At 47.1% G+C, this 19,475-nt stretch overlaps 1 protein-coding gene across 4 annotated transcripts in view; it reads right to left on the bottom strand.

The window, feature by feature from the left end:
- Nucleotides 1-19,475, bottom strand: part of spega (striated muscle enriched protein kinase a) — a 48,088-nt gene that overhangs the window by 10,908 nt on the left and 17,705 nt on the right. For all 4 annotated transcript variants that reach the window (XM_067260490.1, XM_067260489.1, XM_067260492.1 and 1 more), the window contains 30 exons: nucleotides 18,753-18,900; nucleotides 16,493-17,494; nucleotides 15,950-16,395; nucleotides 15,734-15,877; nucleotides 15,399-15,581; nucleotides 12,035-12,189; nucleotides 11,805-11,893; nucleotides 11,423-11,610; nucleotides 10,704-10,890; nucleotides 10,489-10,562; nucleotides 10,100-10,258; nucleotides 9,652-9,841; nucleotides 9,033-9,262; nucleotides 8,768-8,887; nucleotides 8,124-8,228; nucleotides 7,465-7,671; nucleotides 7,146-7,269; nucleotides 6,696-6,868; nucleotides 6,153-6,265; nucleotides 5,814-5,982; nucleotides 5,064-5,163; nucleotides 4,607-4,807; nucleotides 4,033-4,090; nucleotides 3,790-3,867; nucleotides 3,442-3,614; nucleotides 3,113-3,139; nucleotides 2,643-2,795; nucleotides 2,377-2,419; nucleotides 2,180-2,245; nucleotides 43-2,073 (listed from right to left, as the gene is read on the bottom strand). In XM_067260490.1, the coding sequence (XP_067116591.1) occupies nucleotides 43-2,073; nucleotides 2,180-2,245; nucleotides 2,377-2,419; nucleotides 2,643-2,795; nucleotides 3,113-3,139; nucleotides 3,442-3,614; nucleotides 3,790-3,867; nucleotides 4,033-4,090; nucleotides 4,607-4,807; nucleotides 5,064-5,163; nucleotides 5,814-5,982; nucleotides 6,153-6,265; nucleotides 6,696-6,868; nucleotides 7,146-7,269; nucleotides 7,465-7,671; nucleotides 8,124-8,228; nucleotides 8,768-8,887; nucleotides 9,033-9,262; nucleotides 9,652-9,841; nucleotides 10,100-10,258; nucleotides 10,489-10,562; nucleotides 10,704-10,890; nucleotides 11,423-11,610; nucleotides 11,805-11,893; nucleotides 12,035-12,189; nucleotides 15,399-15,581; nucleotides 15,734-15,877; nucleotides 15,950-16,395; nucleotides 16,493-17,494; nucleotides 18,753-18,900 (7,136 nt within the window). The remainder of the gene's footprint in view (nucleotides 1-42; nucleotides 2,074-2,179; nucleotides 2,246-2,376; nucleotides 2,420-2,642; nucleotides 2,796-3,112; nucleotides 3,140-3,441; nucleotides 3,615-3,789; nucleotides 3,868-4,032; nucleotides 4,091-4,606; nucleotides 4,808-5,063; nucleotides 5,164-5,813; nucleotides 5,983-6,152; nucleotides 6,266-6,695; nucleotides 6,869-7,145; nucleotides 7,270-7,464; nucleotides 7,672-8,123; nucleotides 8,229-8,767; nucleotides 8,888-9,032; nucleotides 9,263-9,651; nucleotides 9,842-10,099; nucleotides 10,259-10,488; nucleotides 10,563-10,703; nucleotides 10,891-11,422; nucleotides 11,611-11,804; nucleotides 11,894-12,034; nucleotides 12,190-15,398; nucleotides 15,582-15,733; nucleotides 15,878-15,949; nucleotides 16,396-16,492; nucleotides 17,495-18,752; nucleotides 18,901-19,475) is intronic.

The following is a 19,475-nucleotide window of genomic DNA, read 5'->3' as shown; positions in this document are numbered from 1 at the left end:
TATTACAAGGACCAGCGGAACAACAGGCTGTCATCAACTGACCTTTTTATCTACAGACGACGTCCTCTTGGCCCTCATGGAGAACCGTCCAATCAGGCCAAGTCCCGGGTCCTTCTCGACCTCCCTCAAGTCCTGCACAGACTTGGACTTCTCTTGGAGTCCAACGGACACCATCTCCAGAGGGGCCCCCAGGGCCCCTGGACGGTACACCTCTTCTCCGCCTTCCCCGGCCTTCCGCCCCAGCACTGGGGATGACTTCTCCTCCGACTTAGCCCTGGTCAGTCTGCGCAGGCCACGGGTTAGCGACGACTCGCGCTTCTTGAATCGGGCCTCGAACACCTCCTCTGAGTCTATGTCCTTGATGTCGGTCCTGAGGAGGGGCTGGCGGGGCGTGGTGGGGCGGTCCGGCACCGCGGTGGAGGAGGAGGAAACGTTGGAGGAGACACTAGGGCTGCGTTCGCTGATGATCGCCACCTTGGCAAAGACAGCAGGATGCTCATGGGACAATGGGGTGTCAGAGGGTTTGGAGGGTGAGGGTGTGAGGATGCCGGAGGGAGCATGGACGTCAGATCGTTTACCGGAGGGCACAACGATGGCCTGCATGGTGTCAGCGTAAGCTGACGTTTTCCTTTCTTTCGCCGAGCCGGAAGGGGAACCCTTGCTCGTTTTCTTATCATTTTGACTCGTTTTGATCTCCTTTTTGTCGTTATGGTCTTCCTTATGGTCCTCTTCCTCTATGACGACGATGGGAGCTAACACAGAGGGAGACCTCTCTTGGGAAGGAGCCCTCTGCGGTTCTCTAACACTTCCTCTTCTTTGCTCTGTGACTTTGGTCCCTCTCTCAGTGCTTTCATCTCCTGCGATGTCCTCCTGGCTTCTGTCCGTCTCCTGCGGTCTAGTCTCCTCTCCTGCCTGTTGGTCTTTTCTCTCTGGGCCAGGCAGGGTGGAGGGAGGGGGCCCTCTTGGAGATGCTGGTCTGGACTCCAGCTTGGTTTGCTCTGTCATGGCTGACATGGAGGTGGCCTCCTGGAGCTTCATAGCGGCCCCAGTAGTCCCACTGCTCTGCCCTGCTGAGGGGATCTCTAACGGGCGTCCGAAGCGCCGGTGCAGGGGCATGGGCTCTGAGTCCCCCAGGGTGAATGATGTACTTTTCCTGAACACTTTGGTCTTTGGCGTGTCCTCCAGAGTGCCGTCGGAGGACGCAGCCCTGGTGAGTGGCGCTCCCGCGGCTTGACCCGACCTGGATCTCCTCAGGTTCCGGTCGAGCGAGCTGGTCTGCTTCTCATCGTCCATCCCGAGCGTTTCGAACAGCGGCCCTCGGAGTCCGCTCATCTTCTTGTCGGCGTTCCCTCCCCTCAGAAGCCTCTGCCTCATCAGCTCCAGTTTCAAGGCGTAGTCCTCCTGGCTGAGCCTGGCTGTCCCCGGGCTGGGGCTGCGGCCTGGCAGCTCCATGGACACGGCCTTCTTCAGATTCTTCTGGCCTGCTGGGTTGGCGTCCGCCTCCACAGCGCCCTCCTCTGGCTCGATGTGGAGCAGCAGGGCGGAGTCTGCCGAGCTGCCTCTTCTCATCGTCCGCCTCCTCGACTTGCTTTCCGACTTGTCCGTCTCCACGCTCGATCCCTTCTTTAAGGGGACTTTCCTCGTCTTCGCCTCCATCTTCTCCTCTTCCGAAGACGCCCCCTCCTCCTCTTCCTCCCTGGTTGGGATCCTCTTCCTCGTCCTGCCTCTCACACTGCCACCATCATTTATGGCCGCCGGGATAGGCTCCTCGTCTTTTTTCCGGGCTAACCCTGCCCCCTCTATTGTCCCGTTGGAGCGTCCGGCAGAGGAGAGGTCATCGTCCCCGGGTAACTCGTTGAGGGAGACGCGGGAGCCAGAGAAGACCATGGACAGGGGCATGGGGATGAAGGGCAGCTCGTCCACGTCTTCATCGGAGTCAGAGGACGAGGAGGGCGGAGGCGAGCCCTCCTTGAGGTGGCGGGGCACGGCAATGGAGATGTGGCTTGACGAATCGTTGAGCAACTCTGGGATGGTGCGCATTACCATCTTTGACTTGTAGCTAATAAGAGAGCGCTGGGGAGAAGGAGTGGAAGACAACAGAACGAGAACAGATGAATGAGTGTACAAAAAAAGAAGCCACTGATATAAAAATAATACATCTTTTTTTTCCGTAATGTACCTGCCACCGTCGACGACACTGTACTTGCTTTAGCATGGCTGTGTGGATACTCTTGTTGTTGGTGGACTGGGTAAAAAAAAAAAACAGGACTAGATTGAAGCATATTGATCCAACATTTTTCAATTTACATCTTCCTTGAAGTGCAAATACAATCCAACAGACATGGCTTCATTTTGTTTCAAACTTCCTCTACCAACCTTGAACCAGGGATGTCGAAGGCATTCTGTAGCAGTAGGCCTCCTGAGAAAAAATTATAATTCAAACAATAAATGTATATTCACAAAATCAACCAGGAATCCAATCAATCAGGAAACCATTAAGTCAGTCAGTCAATAATGTATCAACCAATCATTCAATGAATTATACAACCAACCTACATTACATTAGATTGTGTCAAAAAGATTTGTAGCCAGTAGTGCTAGCTAAAAGCCTGTGAGCCCAGCTGCAGCAGTCTTCCACTCACAGGCTGTCAGACACGAGCAGCTTGATGACGAAGCCCTTGGCATCCCTGCACAGGCCGCTGAACATGCTCTCTTCAAACGCCACGTTGAAGCTCCTGATGTTCAGCACTGTGCTCCGGTCATTCTCACCAGCGAATGGAGACACGCCTGTCAGGCTGCAGGAAGACAGGCATTTTTCAAAGCTTGGTCTATGGTGAATGATAGGTGCCTGGCGTGTTTTGTGGCATTGTCACGTAGAACATTGCTAGACGAATGGATTCTGTTTAAAATGTTGGATTCACTGATCCCAGTGTCAGAACTACAGGATACTACTATCTGTACATAGTTATGGTTTTATTCTCATACTGAGATACATATTTCTGTATGGCACACAGGGGATGGTTGTTGGTACCTGTTTGGTAAAATGTCTGTCATTTTAAATGTATGTTCATGTTTAATTCACTTGGTTTTGTATTGTTGTTATAACACTCACCAGAGATAAGTGATCACCCCAACAGGCCTAGAAGAGATGGAGAAACAAAGAGAGAAAGAGGGACAGAGAGAGAGAGAGAAAGGGTGTACGAAAGAGAGAATAAGGAGAAAGAGAACGTAGGGGATTGAGGAGGAGAGAGAAAGAGAATGAGGAGAGAGAGGAGACCGGGGGAAGAGAGACTGTTTTAGATTCAGAGAGCTGAAGGAGAGAAGGAGGCACAATGATTCATCACAAAAATGATCAAAGGCTCCAACCGCCCTCCCCCCCCCCTCGCCTCCCTCCAATCCCCCTCCAAGCCCCCCATCCCTCTGTGTTACCAGGTGGCTCACCAGATGTCTGTTGCCTTGGAGACAGGCGTTTGGTTAACAATCTCCGGGGCAACGAATTCGGGCGTGCCATACTTGCAGTAGTGGGTCTCGCTGGCCTCCAGTCTTGTGGCGTTGCCAAAGTCACACAGGCGGATCTGGTCGCTGGCAGATTCTGCCATCAGTATGTTCTCAGGCTGGAGAGGTGGAGATGGAGGGATGCAGTTGGAGAAAGGAGGAAGTGAGAGAGAGGTGGGACAGGTAGAGAAAAAGGAGGGAAGAAATCAAACAGACATAAATCGACAAACAATCTGTTTAGCCTAACTGACCATAACCCTAACCATGACTGAGCCAGATAGAACACAGATGTACCTTGATGTCCAGATGAGCAATGTCTTTCTGATGGAGATAGCTGAGACCGTCCAGCACCTGGTGGATACAGGACCGGATCTGCAACAGACACACACACACACACACACATACAAACACGCACACTTTCAGAAAAGCTATTAACTAAATGTGGATTGAAATGGATTTCTGTGATCATTTGTAAATCCAGACACTAAAATCCATTCCATAATGCCAACGCTTAATCATAGTTTGAAATGAACCCACCTCAGACTCCATTACTGAGGTTTTCTTGCTCAGCCTCTCCAGCAGTTCCTCCTGGCAACTTCACACACCAGTTAAGGATCATAAAGAGTAACCTTTCATGGCGATTGAGTATTTATTAGAGACGGAGGTGAAAAAACACACACAAACACATGTGCGCACACACACACATGCCCCCACGCACACACACTCGCACACATCAAAGTGACCCTGCCAGCGATATGTGAACACGCACGAAAACCCTATAGCTCAGTCCTAGAGGTGGGTGGCTGAACAGGGGATGAATACTAAACTAGGAGAACTCCCACACGCTAGCTTCTCTGTTCATCCTGTCACTCTGGGATGAGTCAGAGAGAGAAGCAGGCTTTCGGATCATTGATGCCTGGAGGGGAGCAGCATAGACATTAGGCTTTCTGCTCTGTACTCACCACGCACAGAGAGACAACATGGAGGGTGTAAGCCCCTGCTATGTCTCTATCAAGAGGGAACTGTACTGGAAGCATATCACTAGCCACTTCGAGTGTCCACGCTCCATGTCCACACCCCCAGTGAGGATGACACACCCAGGTAAGGATACAGCTCTGTGATGATGATGACCATGTTCTTCTTCTCGAAGGCGTCGTGGAAGTAGAGGATCCTCTGGTGGTCCAGGTCTGACAGCAAGCTCAGCTCCCCGAGGGCAGACGCCTTCCGCTTGGCCCGAGCCGAGATGAACTTGGCGGCAAACTCGGACTTTCCTTTCTTCTGGACCACCCTCTTCACATAGGAGAAGGCCCCCCTTGGGATGCAGGCAGGCGCACAGTGATGATCCAGTCTCATTGTTTCATTAGTAGAACCAGGTTGCATAGTGATGACATTATTATGACTAGTTTTAAAGGAGCTGGTTGCATATTGATGTCATCATCAGGACTAGTTTCACTGGAGTACGTTGCCCAGTGTTGACCATCAGACAAAATCCACAGGAGCGAAGTAACAAAGTGTTAAACTGGATTGAAAAGCCTCCATTTGTCCGTGTTGCAGTGCGTGTGACTCACCGGCCTATCTCCTTGTGGATGTTGTAGTAATCAGTCAGTCTCCTCATTTTCCTCAGGATGGTCGCCTCGTCCTCCACTGGCTCCACTACTTTTTTCCTCTCTGAGGAGAGGAGAGAGAGGTTTGGTGTGTGTGTGTTTACAAGTGTGTGTGTACATGTGTGTGTCTAGATCAACAGATGGTTTCACAGTGTCAGACCCCCTGTGTGATCCCACCCATATGCTGCAAACTCGGATGTGTGATTTCCAATTAAAACTAGATGAGGCCAACATAATACAAGGACAAACACATCAAATCCACCTCAAACTCCTATTACTGGCAGCAAACAGTTGAGTATTCAGTGATTAGAATATGATGAACAGTTAGGCTTCACAGAGATTTAAACTGAATCATCATGTTTTGACATTTAGTCATTTAGCAGAAACTCTTATCCAGAGCGACTTACAGTAAGTACAGGGACATTTGACAACATCTCAAACCAAGAAAGTGAACCGTGGACTGCTGTAGTTGTTACAGAGTTATGGACGTGTGTCAGAGTTTTTCTGACTGAACGAAGGTCCAAGTAAAAAATATTAAATTTTTTAATAATGATTAAGTATCTCATAAATGTTCTTAAATATGTATACATATGAAATAAATATTATATATGTACATATATTTATCAATATCTAATTTCTGGTAACAAAAAACAAAAGCCAAACATATTTGACATAATTAATGCAGGGACCAGTGTTTAAGGGTGGGTCTCTGACCTGTGTGTACTGTGAGTTCTGCCTTGCAGGATATGGATCCAGCCAGGTTCTTAGCTGTACACGTGTACACCCCAGAGTCTTCTTGTCTGGCGTTCAGAACCACCACGGAACACTCTGCATCGTCGTACACAAAGGTGAAATGGCTGCTCTCTGATAGGAGTACATCGTCCTGGAAACAAACAACCATCAACCAATCAGGTCCTCTGAAGGGAAATGTGACTTTTCTTTTAGATTTTTCTGGCAATCGTTTAAAACAATTTATTTTGGTCTACGTGGATTAAAGTAATATGTCCAGAAACCCTAGGAAGTCAAGATTGTGAAAAGGAAGTACTAGCCTACCTTGTACCAGAGGATGTCAGGGTCAGGCTTTCCCTCCACCACCACTGCAAAGCGAGACGTTTCTCCCACATGGACGTCCAGATCCTCCATGATGGTTTCAAACTTGGGAGGCACTAGGAGGACAAAGGAAAAAGTCAATCTTTCTTTCTTCAGTCACTACATCTCAAACTGGACACTTTTAGAGTATTCTACTGGATAATGTCATGGATCGGTATTTGCTTAACAACTACATCCATCCTACTTCCAGTTCTTCAATAAAACTCATTAATTACAACATCGTAATCTGAAGGTTGCCAGTTCGATTCCCGGCCGTGCAAAATGACGTTGTGTCCTTGGGCAAGGCACTTCACCCTACTTGCCTCGGGGGGAATGTCCCTGTACTTACTGTAAGTCGCTCTGGATAAGAGCGTCTGCTAAATGACTAAATGTAAATGTAAACTAACAATGACTTGTGAGATGTGTTCATATTCTAAGATGTGTGGCTTGGAACACTGACCAATGGCCGATGACCTAGGACCTGTGACCTATGACCTATGAGCTCACCTGCCATAGCCAGCTGGAGGGTGCAGAGGTCGCTGCCAAACTGGTTGGCAGCCGTGATGACCAACTGGCCGGTGTCTGCACTCCTGACCCGTTGGATCTTGAGAGAGTGCTGGTCGTCATCAGGCATGCTCATCTCATACATCCCTGGCTTATTCAGCAACACCACCCCACGCCTGGAGAGGATACAGACGTCATAAGCCTAATTAGACTGGAATGGATTGTTCAAAATTAACTGTCTAGATAAATAAAGTTCTATGATTTAAAGTATATTTCTGGATTTTCTATACGGTACTACCCCCTATGAAACTTTCTGAGGAAGATCTAAATAGTCTAAACTACTATATCTACTACTATATCTAGCAATTGTATAACATTTCAACAAAGGCTTTGCTTGTAAAGGACTTTTAAAAGAATCTTCTGGAAGAAAAATCCGTCCACAAGATTACTGACCTTTTCCAGGTGACCACTGCGTGGACATGGTTCAGCGTTAGGGTGATGGTCACTGATTGGTTCTCCACCACATACACTATATCTGGTTTGTCCATGATGATTGGCGATTTTCTCAGGTAAGGACCTGATGGTGACCAATGAGAGACGGGAATGAATGGAAACTAGACCTACAGTCCCACGAAACCACAACTACCTCTATCCTGCATTAATTCGATCGTTTTTATTTCAGTTAAACATTGATTTCCATTTAAGATAAAGAGACAGTAAATTAGGATTCCACATCTTATTAACAATAATGCTATACAATAGTGCCACACACCTCTGTCCATGAGCTGAACCAGGTCTGTGGAGGGTGAGGGCTTGCTGAGGACCTTGGAGGTGGCGGTCAGGACCCGGAAGGCGTAGCGGACACCCTTGGATAGCGAGGAGACGGTGTAGCTGGTCTCTCTCAGGTTGGAGGCAATGAGGGTCCACTGGATAGAGCCCAGAGCCTGCTGCTGCACAGCATAGAGCAGGGAACTGGAGTCTGGAAGCATACAGGTTGGTATAGCTCCATAATCAGTTATCAATACTATGTTTATAGTTATAGCATATCAATAGGAGACAATAATGTCCATTTAGGCTGAATAAAATTGTCTGCTATCTGTATCCTGTCATTTGTTTATTTAGCCTTTTCAGAGCCAGGTTAATATGATAATAGATGTTGTGCTCTTTGTACTGCAACATTAAGAAAGTCAATTAGTTTACAGTGACTCGATCCATAATATAAATAACGCCATGAAATTCTTAGTTTTTTGATGGGGTAGATTACTGAAGAGGGATTTATGAGAAGTTGTCAGTAGCAGGTGGAAGACTGAAAACCAACGATGGAACCCTGTAGAGGAAGACTGAGGGCCAAAGCAATTCTCAGCAACATTAGGACACCTGTGTAAACACTGTAAATATCTGATTAGCAGAAGTATATAGCCTACTATGTACCTATAGACGGATCAAGTCTCTTTGGTCTCTTCCAGCTCAGTGTTATAGTCTTCCCTGTAATGGACTCTACCACTGGTGGCCCGTCAGGGGGGTCAGGAACAATATCTGAAAATGAGGAACAAAAGTTTGAGCCATTTGACACGCGCTATAAGCAGTAACTAGTTTGTCTAGGTACAGAATGGGAATAGCGATGTCACTGTGACATCAAAATCACACCACCACAAAATCAACAGAAATATTAAGATGAAAATCACCATAGAGGCCAACGAAATATGCAGCCTGTTCTAATAGCAAACAAGAAAGATAGCAGGAAGTGATATACTGTCGTGGAAGTTTTTGAGAGACATGCAACTATACCAAATCTCTTCTGTCATTGGTTAAATCCTTAGAACAATACAGTTGAATCCACATTGTCTTCAGACCAACTGTCTCTTCCCCCCAGGTCAAGAACTCTCCCAGGTCACCCAGACTTCCCGTCTCTTAGACTTCACGTCTCCTAGTTAGGTGTCATAAAACTACAGGTGGCATCTCTACCAAATGAGTTGAATCAACAATCATTGTATCAAGCTTCTCAACCAACTGTAAACTTCTCCTAAAACACAATCATTGTACGTAGGCCCAAAATGTCTTTCACAACACTGTACCTGTTATGTACAGGTGTGCGTAGCACGCAGCCTTGCCCAGTTTGTTAGAAATGACGCTCTTGTAGACGCCACTGTGGGCGTGACACACACTCCTGATCACCAGACTGTGGACATCCCTGTCTGGAGGATGAAAAGAGAGGGAGTGAGGGATGCAGCAGAGAGAGGGAGATGGTGAAATCGAATGAGTTGGAGAGAGAGAGAGACATTAAAATAGAGAGAAGGAAGGAGCAGGGTCAGAAAGGAGGGACGTTGCGGTTCCCCTTACACTGGGTAATTTTGCGCTCCTCTGTGCTGTCGATGCGTTTGCCGTTGTGGTACCAGGCGATGGTAGGGTAGGGCAGGCCCGCTACCTTGCACCTTAGAACAGCCTCCTTCCCCTCAATCACCTCCAGGTCAGACAGGGGTTTGACAAAGTCTGGCATGGTCCTCTTCTCCACCTCGCTCTCCAGGACCTCGGGCTCTTCTGGGATGGATGGCATCTTCTCCAGCTTGGCCCTGACAGAGGGAGGGGACCGAAGGCGTGAGAGGAGAGAGGAGAACGAGAGAAGGACCGGAAGGAAGAAGGAGGAGGAACAAGGACAAGAGGAAGTCACTTTGTCACCTGCTACTGCATAAATCCCTTTTCAGTAATCAAAGCCGTTAAAATCGAGCCTTGCATGTGCAGCAATGATGCTTTGATGTCATTCTGCTACACAGGCGGCTCAACAGGGTGCCTGATAGTATGAGGCTAACTGAGCAATGCCTCTTATCTCTAAAACCTCGCTCTCTTCATTTCTCTGTTTTTATCCGAGCTCACTGAAGCTCACCACTCAACCAGTCTAGTTCAGAAGCAAAAGGAAGGGGGTGGTGCATTGGGGATCGTCAGCTGGGAGAAGATGTCGTACATGTGCAAGGAGATGGCCTGTCTCGGCTCCTGCATGTAGAGTTCGGCAGCGCAGTCCGCTTTCCCGTGGACGTTCCGGGCGATGGCTGTGTAGAAACCTTCGGTGTCACTGGTCACGTGAGCGATGACCAGCGAGTGACGCCCACCCTCCTGCAGGATGCGCACGTTCTCACTCTCCTCCACCAGGTTCTCTGAATGAGGGATGAAGGAAAGGTTATGAAGAGTAATGGAAGAATGGACAAAGACAAAGCACAAAGACAAGGTAGAAAAGTAGGAGTTCAAAAATGGAAGGTGTCTCAGAGGCATCAATGAAGTATGCACAGAATTACAACGGAATCATCAAAGAGAAAGTTTGAGGCAACTATTCGAGGACTCTGGTGTAAGAAACCACAGCAAGAACGATTTGTAAAAAACTGTAAGGTGAAAGGTTTGAGGTGTTTTGCTCTCACCAAAGTGGTTCCAGGTGACCTTGGGTGGTGGCATCCCGCTGACCTTGCAGTCAAACCGAGCTGTGCGACCCTCGATGACCTCTAGGATGTCCAGCTTTCTGGTGAACATGGGCTCTCTGGAGGGTGTGACCTTGAGGGTGCCGCTGGAGGTCAACTCCTCTGGGATGGAAAAGAAAGGCAGTCTGAGCATCAACATCAGGTAACCCCTTCACACCACGGGAAACCCCTTTTCAAGGAGCACATAATTCAGACAGACTCTCAAAGAACTCCAAATTAAGCAGGACGGCGGACTAGAGAGATTACTTCGACAAATTGTTGGTATGATTAACATTATGTTCCACCTCAAAATGTCAAATTCAGAATCACAGTTGATGTCACTTTTACTGTACCTTTAACTGTACTCAGTTTACACGTGTAGGTCCCACTATCATCCTCATGTACTGAGTTAAGCAGCAGTCGACACCTGTCGGACAATGACAACACCATGGATTAATCCATTTTTAAAATTGTATTTCTACTTATTCTAAGTGTGTGTGGTTTTATGCCAAGGTAAGGCAACACCTTTAAACATTGAGATATGCTCTATGTCAAAAGGTAAACCCACCTCTTCCCATCGAAGTGCATCTTGCAGTTGAGAAGCGCTGGCTGGATCAGCTTCCCATTGGCCAGCCAGTCCACCTCCACATCCTGGGGCCCAGTCATGTGACACTCAAACATGGCCGACTCTCCCGCCTTCACTGACACGTCACGGACCTGCTGGGTGATGGCTAACACCATCTGGACCGTGTGGACTGAGAGGGAGGGGGATGGGGGATAGGGCAGACAAACAGATCAATTACTTAAAAGACTCCAGACTAGGGGGTGGAGATGAGGGGATAAGTGTACTGTATAACTGATGTTGTACTGCCACCTTGTATGTTATTGCCCTCATAGGGAACATTTAAGTTGAAACAAAAAAACATTAACTTCCATATAAAAAAGACTCAAGTCTAAGGATACTTATGTACAGTATTCTTAGGTATGTACTGTCGTTATTTTGTTGTTGTTCGGCTTTAGTGAAGCTGTTTCTTTGGTCAGAGTCTCAGTCTGAGGGAGTGTACTGCCTCGCTAAAATCGATTGTCATCATGAGTATGCCAGATCATTTTATCAACCTGGAACTAGAATTTATAACAGCAGAAATATCTTGCACTGTACCCTTCAATACATTTGTCAATTTAAATTGACAAATAAAAGTCTGAACATGTCTAAGCTCAAATATAGATCAAATATTTCCGTGTGTAAATCTATTTGAAATCAGGCACAATCAATTTCTCGCTGTTCACCTTTGACTTCCAGCCTCGCTTCGCACTGCTTGGTTCCGTACTCGTTGCTGATCTTGCAGATGTATGGCCCTGCGTCTGAGCGCTGAGCCGAGGTGATTTTCATCTCGCTGGTGGAGCTATCGCCGTTGTCCTCCGTCTCCTGAATGACGAAGCGTCCGGCCGTCTTCAGAGTGACCTTGTCCCTCAACCTTCACCGGACGGAGCAGGACATTCATCATCGAGACGTTTGCAACACGCACACAGCAGCATACACTGTATACAGACACACGTTTACAAATGCACACACCTGCGCACACAAACAATATCACTTTTGAGATGTGAGCATCAAGGACGAAAGAAGGGCAAGAGAATTAGAGATGCCGTGGGATGTGTGTATTCGTACCAGTAGATGACGGGTTTGGGTTGACCTCTGACTTTGACCGTCATGGTGACCTCCTGACCCTCAGTCACCACCTGGTTGGTCAGAGACACCTAGCCAATCACAGACCAACATGTGACGGACAACAACGTTTTCCTTTATATATTTTGGACTACTATTTTGAGAGATGGGGTTTGTGAACTTGCATAGCAACAACGAGGTTCTCCTGTTTTTTTATTAAATGTGGTGATTACCTGGAAGGAGAGTGGTTCTCTGAAGGTAACATGTTTACTCGGAGGCCCCGCCTCCATCACCTCTTCCAAGGGGCTCAGGTACTCCTCGTCTGATTGGATGGGGCTGCTGACCTCCAAAGGAGAGATTGGTTTCCCACACTGCACTTGTGTGGGCTCTGCAATAAGAAGATGAAGAGGAAACTCACTTCACATATTCATCTACAACCTCCAAACAGTGACCTTAAAACAATGAGTATATTTATTGAAATTGTTATGTTTTTGTTTATTTTTGTTTTGTCGTTGGTCTTGGTCTTGGCCAAAGAAGAGGATAATAATAATGATTACTGCTACAGAAGTAGGGATCCTTATGCATTCATAATAAAACACACTATGAACAATAACAAAGTAAATACAAGTATAAACCAACTAACACAAATAAACTAATCTAATTTTTGAGGTCCAGATTGATGTAACATGGCAGGAATAACACTAAGCACCTGTGACTGGAACATTCCATGTGTGGACAAAGATGGCTGCTTGTAAGTTAATCTCATTGCTAGTGTGTTGCAATGCTTGTGTCACCAGGGCGATACATGTGTTTGCAGAGATGAATAGTTGGCAAGCTGGGTAAGGAGTGGATTAGAGAAGAGAGAAAGGCACACACCCAACACTGACTACACACACATACCGTGGCCATGCAGAGGCAGTTTGAGGTGGCCAGTGCTGGACAGATAATGGATTAATCCCTGAGCCCCTGACCCAATCATTCTCTTATTCCCAGAGAGACACTGTCTCCTACCTCTATCCCCGCAGAATCAGTCCTAGCCTTCAAGCCCCAACCCCAAGCCTGCCCCAAAAGCCACCATTAATTCACTGAGTGTAATTGGAGTAACATACGTGAAAATGTCCTCTCTATGGTGTTCATTTTAGGACATCCTCAGAGCTCAGACTCAATTCTCATTCTCAAACGAAAAGGCATCAGGTCTCAGACCAAAAGTGGTCAGACTCAGGCGAAACGGCTTCAGTCTCAGAAAAACCTTTGTCATTCTCAGACAAAACGGCGTCAAACCAAACAGCGTCAGAAAAACCTCTGTCATTCTCAGACAAAACGCCGTCAAACCAAAGGGCATCAGAAAAACCTCTGTAATTCTCAGTCAAAACGACGTCAAACCACACAGCGTCAGAAAAACCTCTGTCATTCAGCCTGAGTCTGACGACTTTTGGTCTGAGACCTGACGCCTTTTCGTTTGAGAATGAGAATTGAGTCTGAGCTCTGAGGATGTCCTAAAATGAACACCGTACCTCGGAGCAGAAAGCAGTCCCAAACCACAGCCCTAGACATGCTTACATACCACCTTGTCAAAAGTCACCACTAATTTACAAAATAAATACAATAAGGACTGATATTAGAGCTACAGGTGTGTGGTTGGAAATTATATTCAAAAGTGAAAGCAGAGAATGTTCTAACAATTAAAGAAGAACAAATTGCAACTGTAAATAGAATAGGAAGAGATTTTTCTCAGGAGACAGAAAATTACCCAACAGAGGACAGGCACAACCCAGAACTGTCATCTTTAAGTGTACACTTGTGTTTAAAGACATGCAGCGACAGACACAACACAGGCTACTCCTAGCAGGGTCATACTCTGTGAGACCAGAAGGAAAAATATGCAGGCATGATCATTTTAGAAATCTTAAGTGTCTACAAAAACATTGTGAGAATTGACTCACAGCTGTTCGGATGTCTCTTAAAGATGAAAGCGTAAAAGTCTCAACACTTACAGAGGAAAAGTGTTAGTATTCAACAGAGTAACATACCGAGCCACATCTCTGTGCTGCGTCTGTGTACCGATAACTTGCCTCGCTCCAAAACCAGAGACCAGCCCTTATGTAAACCTGCCAACATTTCCTCTCATGCTGCCTGCTTGAAGCCAACGAGCTAGATTAGTAATCTGCTTCCATCTCTCCCTTCTCTTCCTTTCTTTTTTCCTCACATGCATGTTTATATCACATGCTGCCTCACGTCGATTTTTTTCTTTCACAGTGGCATTAAAACTTTCACAGCATGTTTTAAAACATTTCTGAATATTCCATGTCTGTGTTTGTTCATGTATATGCCGTTTATGTGCAAGTTTTTTATATTTTTTCCAATATTTAACCTTTGCTTCTCTTCGCTAAAGTGGTGGGTGGTCTAACTGTCTCTGTCGGGTTCTATCTGTCCACTGTGAAAGAAGAATCAGAAGTTTCTTACACCATACTAACTACACAGGAATCTATATTGTGGTACAGCAATTGGTTACTTGTAGTTGCTGTGCAAATTATGTACTATGTACAGTTCGCTATGTCACTGTGTAGTGATAGCGGAATGTACCTGTTTACAATTGTGAAAACTTGAATAGACTCCTTTTTTTTATTTATTCTTGCCTATGTCAACACCTCATATCACAGCTTGGATTTAGTTCCACATATACAAACACATGCAGACACGTGACACATTTCGCTCAGAGCTAACCAGACTGAGTCATCATCTCTGTTATACTCTTTCCAGAATCTGACCCTGACCACCTTTGACTTGTTTCCCGCCTGGCCTGACTAAAGTGAATCTTTGCCTGAGATTGCAACATTAATCTCGTCCATTCAGACACACGCCAGACTGCAATTACCACAACAGTACAAGAGACAGCTGGCTAAAAATACCACCTGAGCTAGTCTGCACTGTCCTAATATGGGAACACAGAGCTAGCTAGCACAGGGAGGGCGAACACACACACAAACACCACTTTCTGAAAGCACTGAGAGCACTCTATCAGGTGCTGCAGCTAACAATTTAGCTTTCACGAATTATCTGGAATGGACTGGTCTCAAGAGAGAGAGAAATAGAGAGACAGAGACAGGAGGGGGGAGAGAGAAAGAGAAAGAGGGAAGAGAGAGAAGAAGGCAGAGAGGAGGGTTATTTAAAAGCATTTTTAAATTGGATTGTCAGTGAAGTATGCATACTAGTCTGAAGCAACAGTAATAACTCTACACAATAATTGGGGTAATGTAACTAAAATACCAACCCTTCCTTTTTGCTGAGTTACAGGAACCTATTTATTCAAATATGTAGTCAACCCGCTGCTTAGCCATTTTCATGACTTCAGTGATTTCTCTCATCTGACTATCATAATAGAACTCTTCCCTTGGAAAGGTCAAAAAAAGACTATGGACCTCATGGTGGTCTGGTCTGTGAGGGTGGGGAGGGGGTTGCATGGTGATACAAATGCCTTTAACAATCTTGGGGGTTGCTGATTTTAATGGCTAACTAACTGTGTGAAGAGTATTATTTGGGACCCCAGTGGAAGCATGTGTGTGTGTGTATGAGCATGTTGGTTTTCCCAAACCCTACCTGATTTGATGTATAGCGTGGCGCTGCAGGAAGCCTTTCCAGCTGCGTTGACAGCTGTGACGCCATAGGTCCCTGCATCGCCGGAACGCATCTGCCTGATCACCAGAGAGTGGACCTCCCCCTCTGCCCTCACCACCATCGACATGCTGCTCCTTATCTCCACGTTGCTCTTCTTCCATGTCACTGGAGACACACACACATACAGAATCTTGACATGTCGTCATGCTTACAAATATGGAACGAATCACCAAATGATTCAGAAGCGGTGCTGATATCTCTATTACTGCTTGAATGTGCTCTTGGGGAATGACGGTCGGATCTGGGAGATACCATACCTGTGGGCAGTGGGCTGCCAGTGATGATACATCTGAGGATGACCTCTGACCCTGCCTGGGCGGTCATGTCCTTCAGGGGTCGTTCAAACTCTGGGGCTTCAACGGGGCCCTCGTCTGCTGACATGTAAGAGTCGTCTGAGTCCCCTAGAACACAGAGAGAAGGTTTCTAGTCATTCATTCATTTTTTCATAAATTCAACCGTCTATCATCTCATACCTTCTTCAGGAGACCTTGGAGACCTTCTTTTGTTCTTGATGCACCGCTTTTTCTTTTTCCCAGTCTCCGTCCTCCTCCATCCATCCTTCTTCCCTCCATCCTCTTCCTCCTCCTCCATCGGCTGGTCTTCCAGCAGGATGGTGGGGATGGTCAGCTTCAGGGCAGGAGAGCCCCTGCCTGCCTCACTCTTTCTCCGCTTCACCAGAGGACTGCCAGGAATGGTAGGGGATGGGGTGAGCCTTGGAGGCCTGGAGGGGTTGACAGTGGTGAGGGGTCGTCCCTGGGGTGTGGGGCTGGGGGACCTGTGCTCCATCCTGGGATCTCTTCTGGCTTGGGCTTGGTCCAGGTCACTGGAAGGGGACTGAGGTCTGGGCAGCGGGGTAACAGATGCTGGCTTCTGGGCTGTGAAAGGAGTCCTCTCCCTTGATGAGCTCTGGAGGGTTTCCCTAGGTGGGAGACACAGCATTGCAAGTATTATGTAATACTAACACACCTAGTGAGAAAGAGAGACACACACACAGTTAATGAATCTCCCAAACCAACCTGGTTGGGCTTTTCTGCTCCTCTACTAATGATGGTTGCCCTGGCAACTGGTAAACCGGTGCAGTCTCCATGGAAACAGAGATTTTACCCACAGCTTGCGGTGTTCCACTAACCACTGACACCCTCTCAGTTTCTTTGTGAGATTCTGGTACATTCTCCTGTTTGGGAAATTCCATTTGATCATCTAGAACCTTCTCTTTGGATTGTGGAGACACTCTTTCGTCCTCTCTCCTTCCTTCTCTCTTCTGCTCAAGGGCCCTCTCTCTCTCCTCCAGCTTCCTCACCACCTGGGGGGGGATAGGCTCCAGCTTGCCCATGGAAAGCCTCTCCTTTTGGGGCAGTTGCTCTGTGGAGAAGGCCTTCTTCAGGTTGGGTTTCCCCACCAGCTTCTTGATCCTCTGGAGCTCCTCTGTGAATTTGCTCTGGAAGCTCTGAACCCTCTGGGCGTAGCTGGATTTCTGGTCCTCCAAAGATGATGCCCTCTGCTGCTTGAACACAGAGCGGCGCTGAGAAGCCTCCTGTCGCGCCCCATCCTCCTTTACCGAACCCCCCATCTGTTGGCCGCTGTCGTCTGAATCGCAGGACGCCTTCCGGCCGAACCTGGCCCAGGACTGGCCCGATGCTGACCCTGGTCCCGGCCCACCAGGGAGCTCCACGCTGCTCCCTCGCCGCTCCTCAAACACCCGGACCTTGTCAAAGATCTTGGTGCCAGCAGTGCGTGCAAGCTTAGGCTTCATGGTGATAGTACTGCTAGCATTTTCTACACTGGTAGATGGATCTCTTCCTCCACTAGTCTGGGTTAAAGACCTTTTGTTGCTCCTGTCTTCTGACGCCAATGTTGTCCCTGGGAGTCTGGTTTTGGCGACAGCTCCAGCTAGGGCTGGATCCTGGCTAGTGTGTGTGGCGACCCCGTTCTTGCGAGGGGGGTCTAAGGAGGAGGACTGGGGAGATGCAAGGCTGGAGATACAGCCTGGAGATGGGGAGGAATCAGCAATTTGGGTCCTGGAACAGCAGGGGCAGGGTTAGGAAACCAGAAATTTAACTTGGGCTGAAGAGGAGGCGAGGGCAAAGGGGGTTCCAGGTTTGTGGAAGCAAAATGAGTTCATTGGCAATTAGTTTCCAATACATTTGTGTGACTGTGTGTTTTATAAATAAATTTACAGGAAACAGCTGATGGAATGATTGGAAATAAAGAGATTTTGTTTCAGCACAGATTTGTGATTTGGCTACCTACACAACTCACACTTAATGAAATTTAGAAGATAGATGATCTATGTGTCCACAACATGATTTATCAATAATTGCTTTCATGTCATTACACAAAATGTCAATAAAACTGCTCTTGTAGCTCCCTATCATCTTCTAAATCTAATTCTTCCACTATAACCAGGACAGACCCCTCAAGAATCAATATCAAGCACACAACCAAACACTTCCAAAAATATTCTAAAAAGCACACAAACAAATTCTATTTTAGTTAGTCTCAAACCATCTTCTAGCTACAAGCACATCATTATCAGTGTTTGACTCAACCTAACAATCCACAGCATGCCTGTCACAGAAAGACTATGGAGACTTTCTGGGATTATCTAACATTAATCCACAAGGCAAACATTAGTGTGCAAGAAGGCCATGACATGCAAAGCAAGGATGAAAATTACAATCCTGAAATTCTTGACTCTACTTCAGACATGATGATCTAACGTTAGAACACATTAGAACCACTCTCAGGTTAGAACTCATCACAGGGTACTTTGGGTCCCAACCCACTACATACAATCAAGACAGGTGATTATAAAGCTGTTAATTAATTAGTGCAGAGTAGGAGGAAAGTATGATCTGAAAACTCCAACCAAGAGTATATGAGAGATGATGTGATAATGTATAAAAAGCACGAGATAAAAAAAAGGATATTCTGAGCTTGAAAAACATGAAAGCTCTGAAAGATATGTTTATCTGGACATAATGTATGTATGAGTCGGTTGTAAGGTCAAAGTTTTTAATTTGGTCTAATTGGTTTAGTGGCCCATCTTGCTCCTTGGTAGAGTCATGGAGAAGCCTTTCCTACAAAGGCATGGAAAACGTTCTCCCTCTGTATAAACTGAACATGCTTCCATAGTAGTCGCTTCCCACAGACACACTTTCCTCTGACCCCAGAACAGGTCTGGCCAGGTTAGCATGGGAAGCCCGTATCAAGGGCTCCACACCCAGGTGTCTGACAGGTGGGCCCCCTTCAGCGGGAACCCCACCAAAGGCTTGCCTGGCGGCGTGTGATGGGTCATGGGGCCCCGGGGGCCTGGAGCCCAGAGCCATGAGCTCTCTCTCCACGATGGGGTCATGTCCCCCTGGGAGGGTAGCTCTGCGATCCACACCGTCGGAGCCCAGGTCCATCACTCTGCCTCCCTCACCTGAGGATGGGGACAGAGGGAGAGAAGGGGGAGAGCGGGAGGCGGAGAGAGAGGAAGGAAGAAAGACAGAGAAAATGTGAAGGTTTCTTAAATGAAAGATTGTCAGTGGAGGTAAAATGGAAAGGAGAGAGAGAGAGAAGTAGACCCATCATGAGCGAATCACGATTGAGCAGAAAATTGATTCATGGGGGAAAAGGGAAATGGATGAACATAGTTCCATTCCCACGGCTCCTCCCACACTTAGCACACCATGATTGACATTTGAGTGATTAGAGAAGGAAGACAGAAATGCACTAGCAGCTAAAAGAACTGGAAGCATCAGCATCTCCTCTTAACGACCAAACCCATTTACTGGATCTGCCTAGGGAGAGGAGGGAGTGGGGGAGGTGAGGGTGTGGAGACTGCTAGCTAGCAGCCATGAGGAGCTAGAACTGACTCAGCTCCACAGAAGCTGGAGCTCAAGCCAGCCAGTAGGAGGATTCTTGGCAGAGAGAGATTACGGGAGAAAAGAAATCACACCCTTCAAAATGTTTGTGGCTCTGATCCTTAAAAGGCTTTTAATTTCACTACGCAGT

The sequence above is a fragment of the Osmerus mordax genome, chromosome 22 (genome assembly GCF_038355195.1).
Source record: "Osmerus mordax isolate fOsmMor3 chromosome 22, fOsmMor3.pri, whole genome shotgun sequence".
NCBI classification, from domain to species: domain Eukaryota; kingdom Metazoa; phylum Chordata; class Actinopteri; order Osmeriformes; family Osmeridae; genus Osmerus; species Osmerus mordax.
The sequence above is the reverse complement of the archived record's forward strand: the minus strand, read 5'-3'. Positions and strand labels throughout refer to the sequence as shown.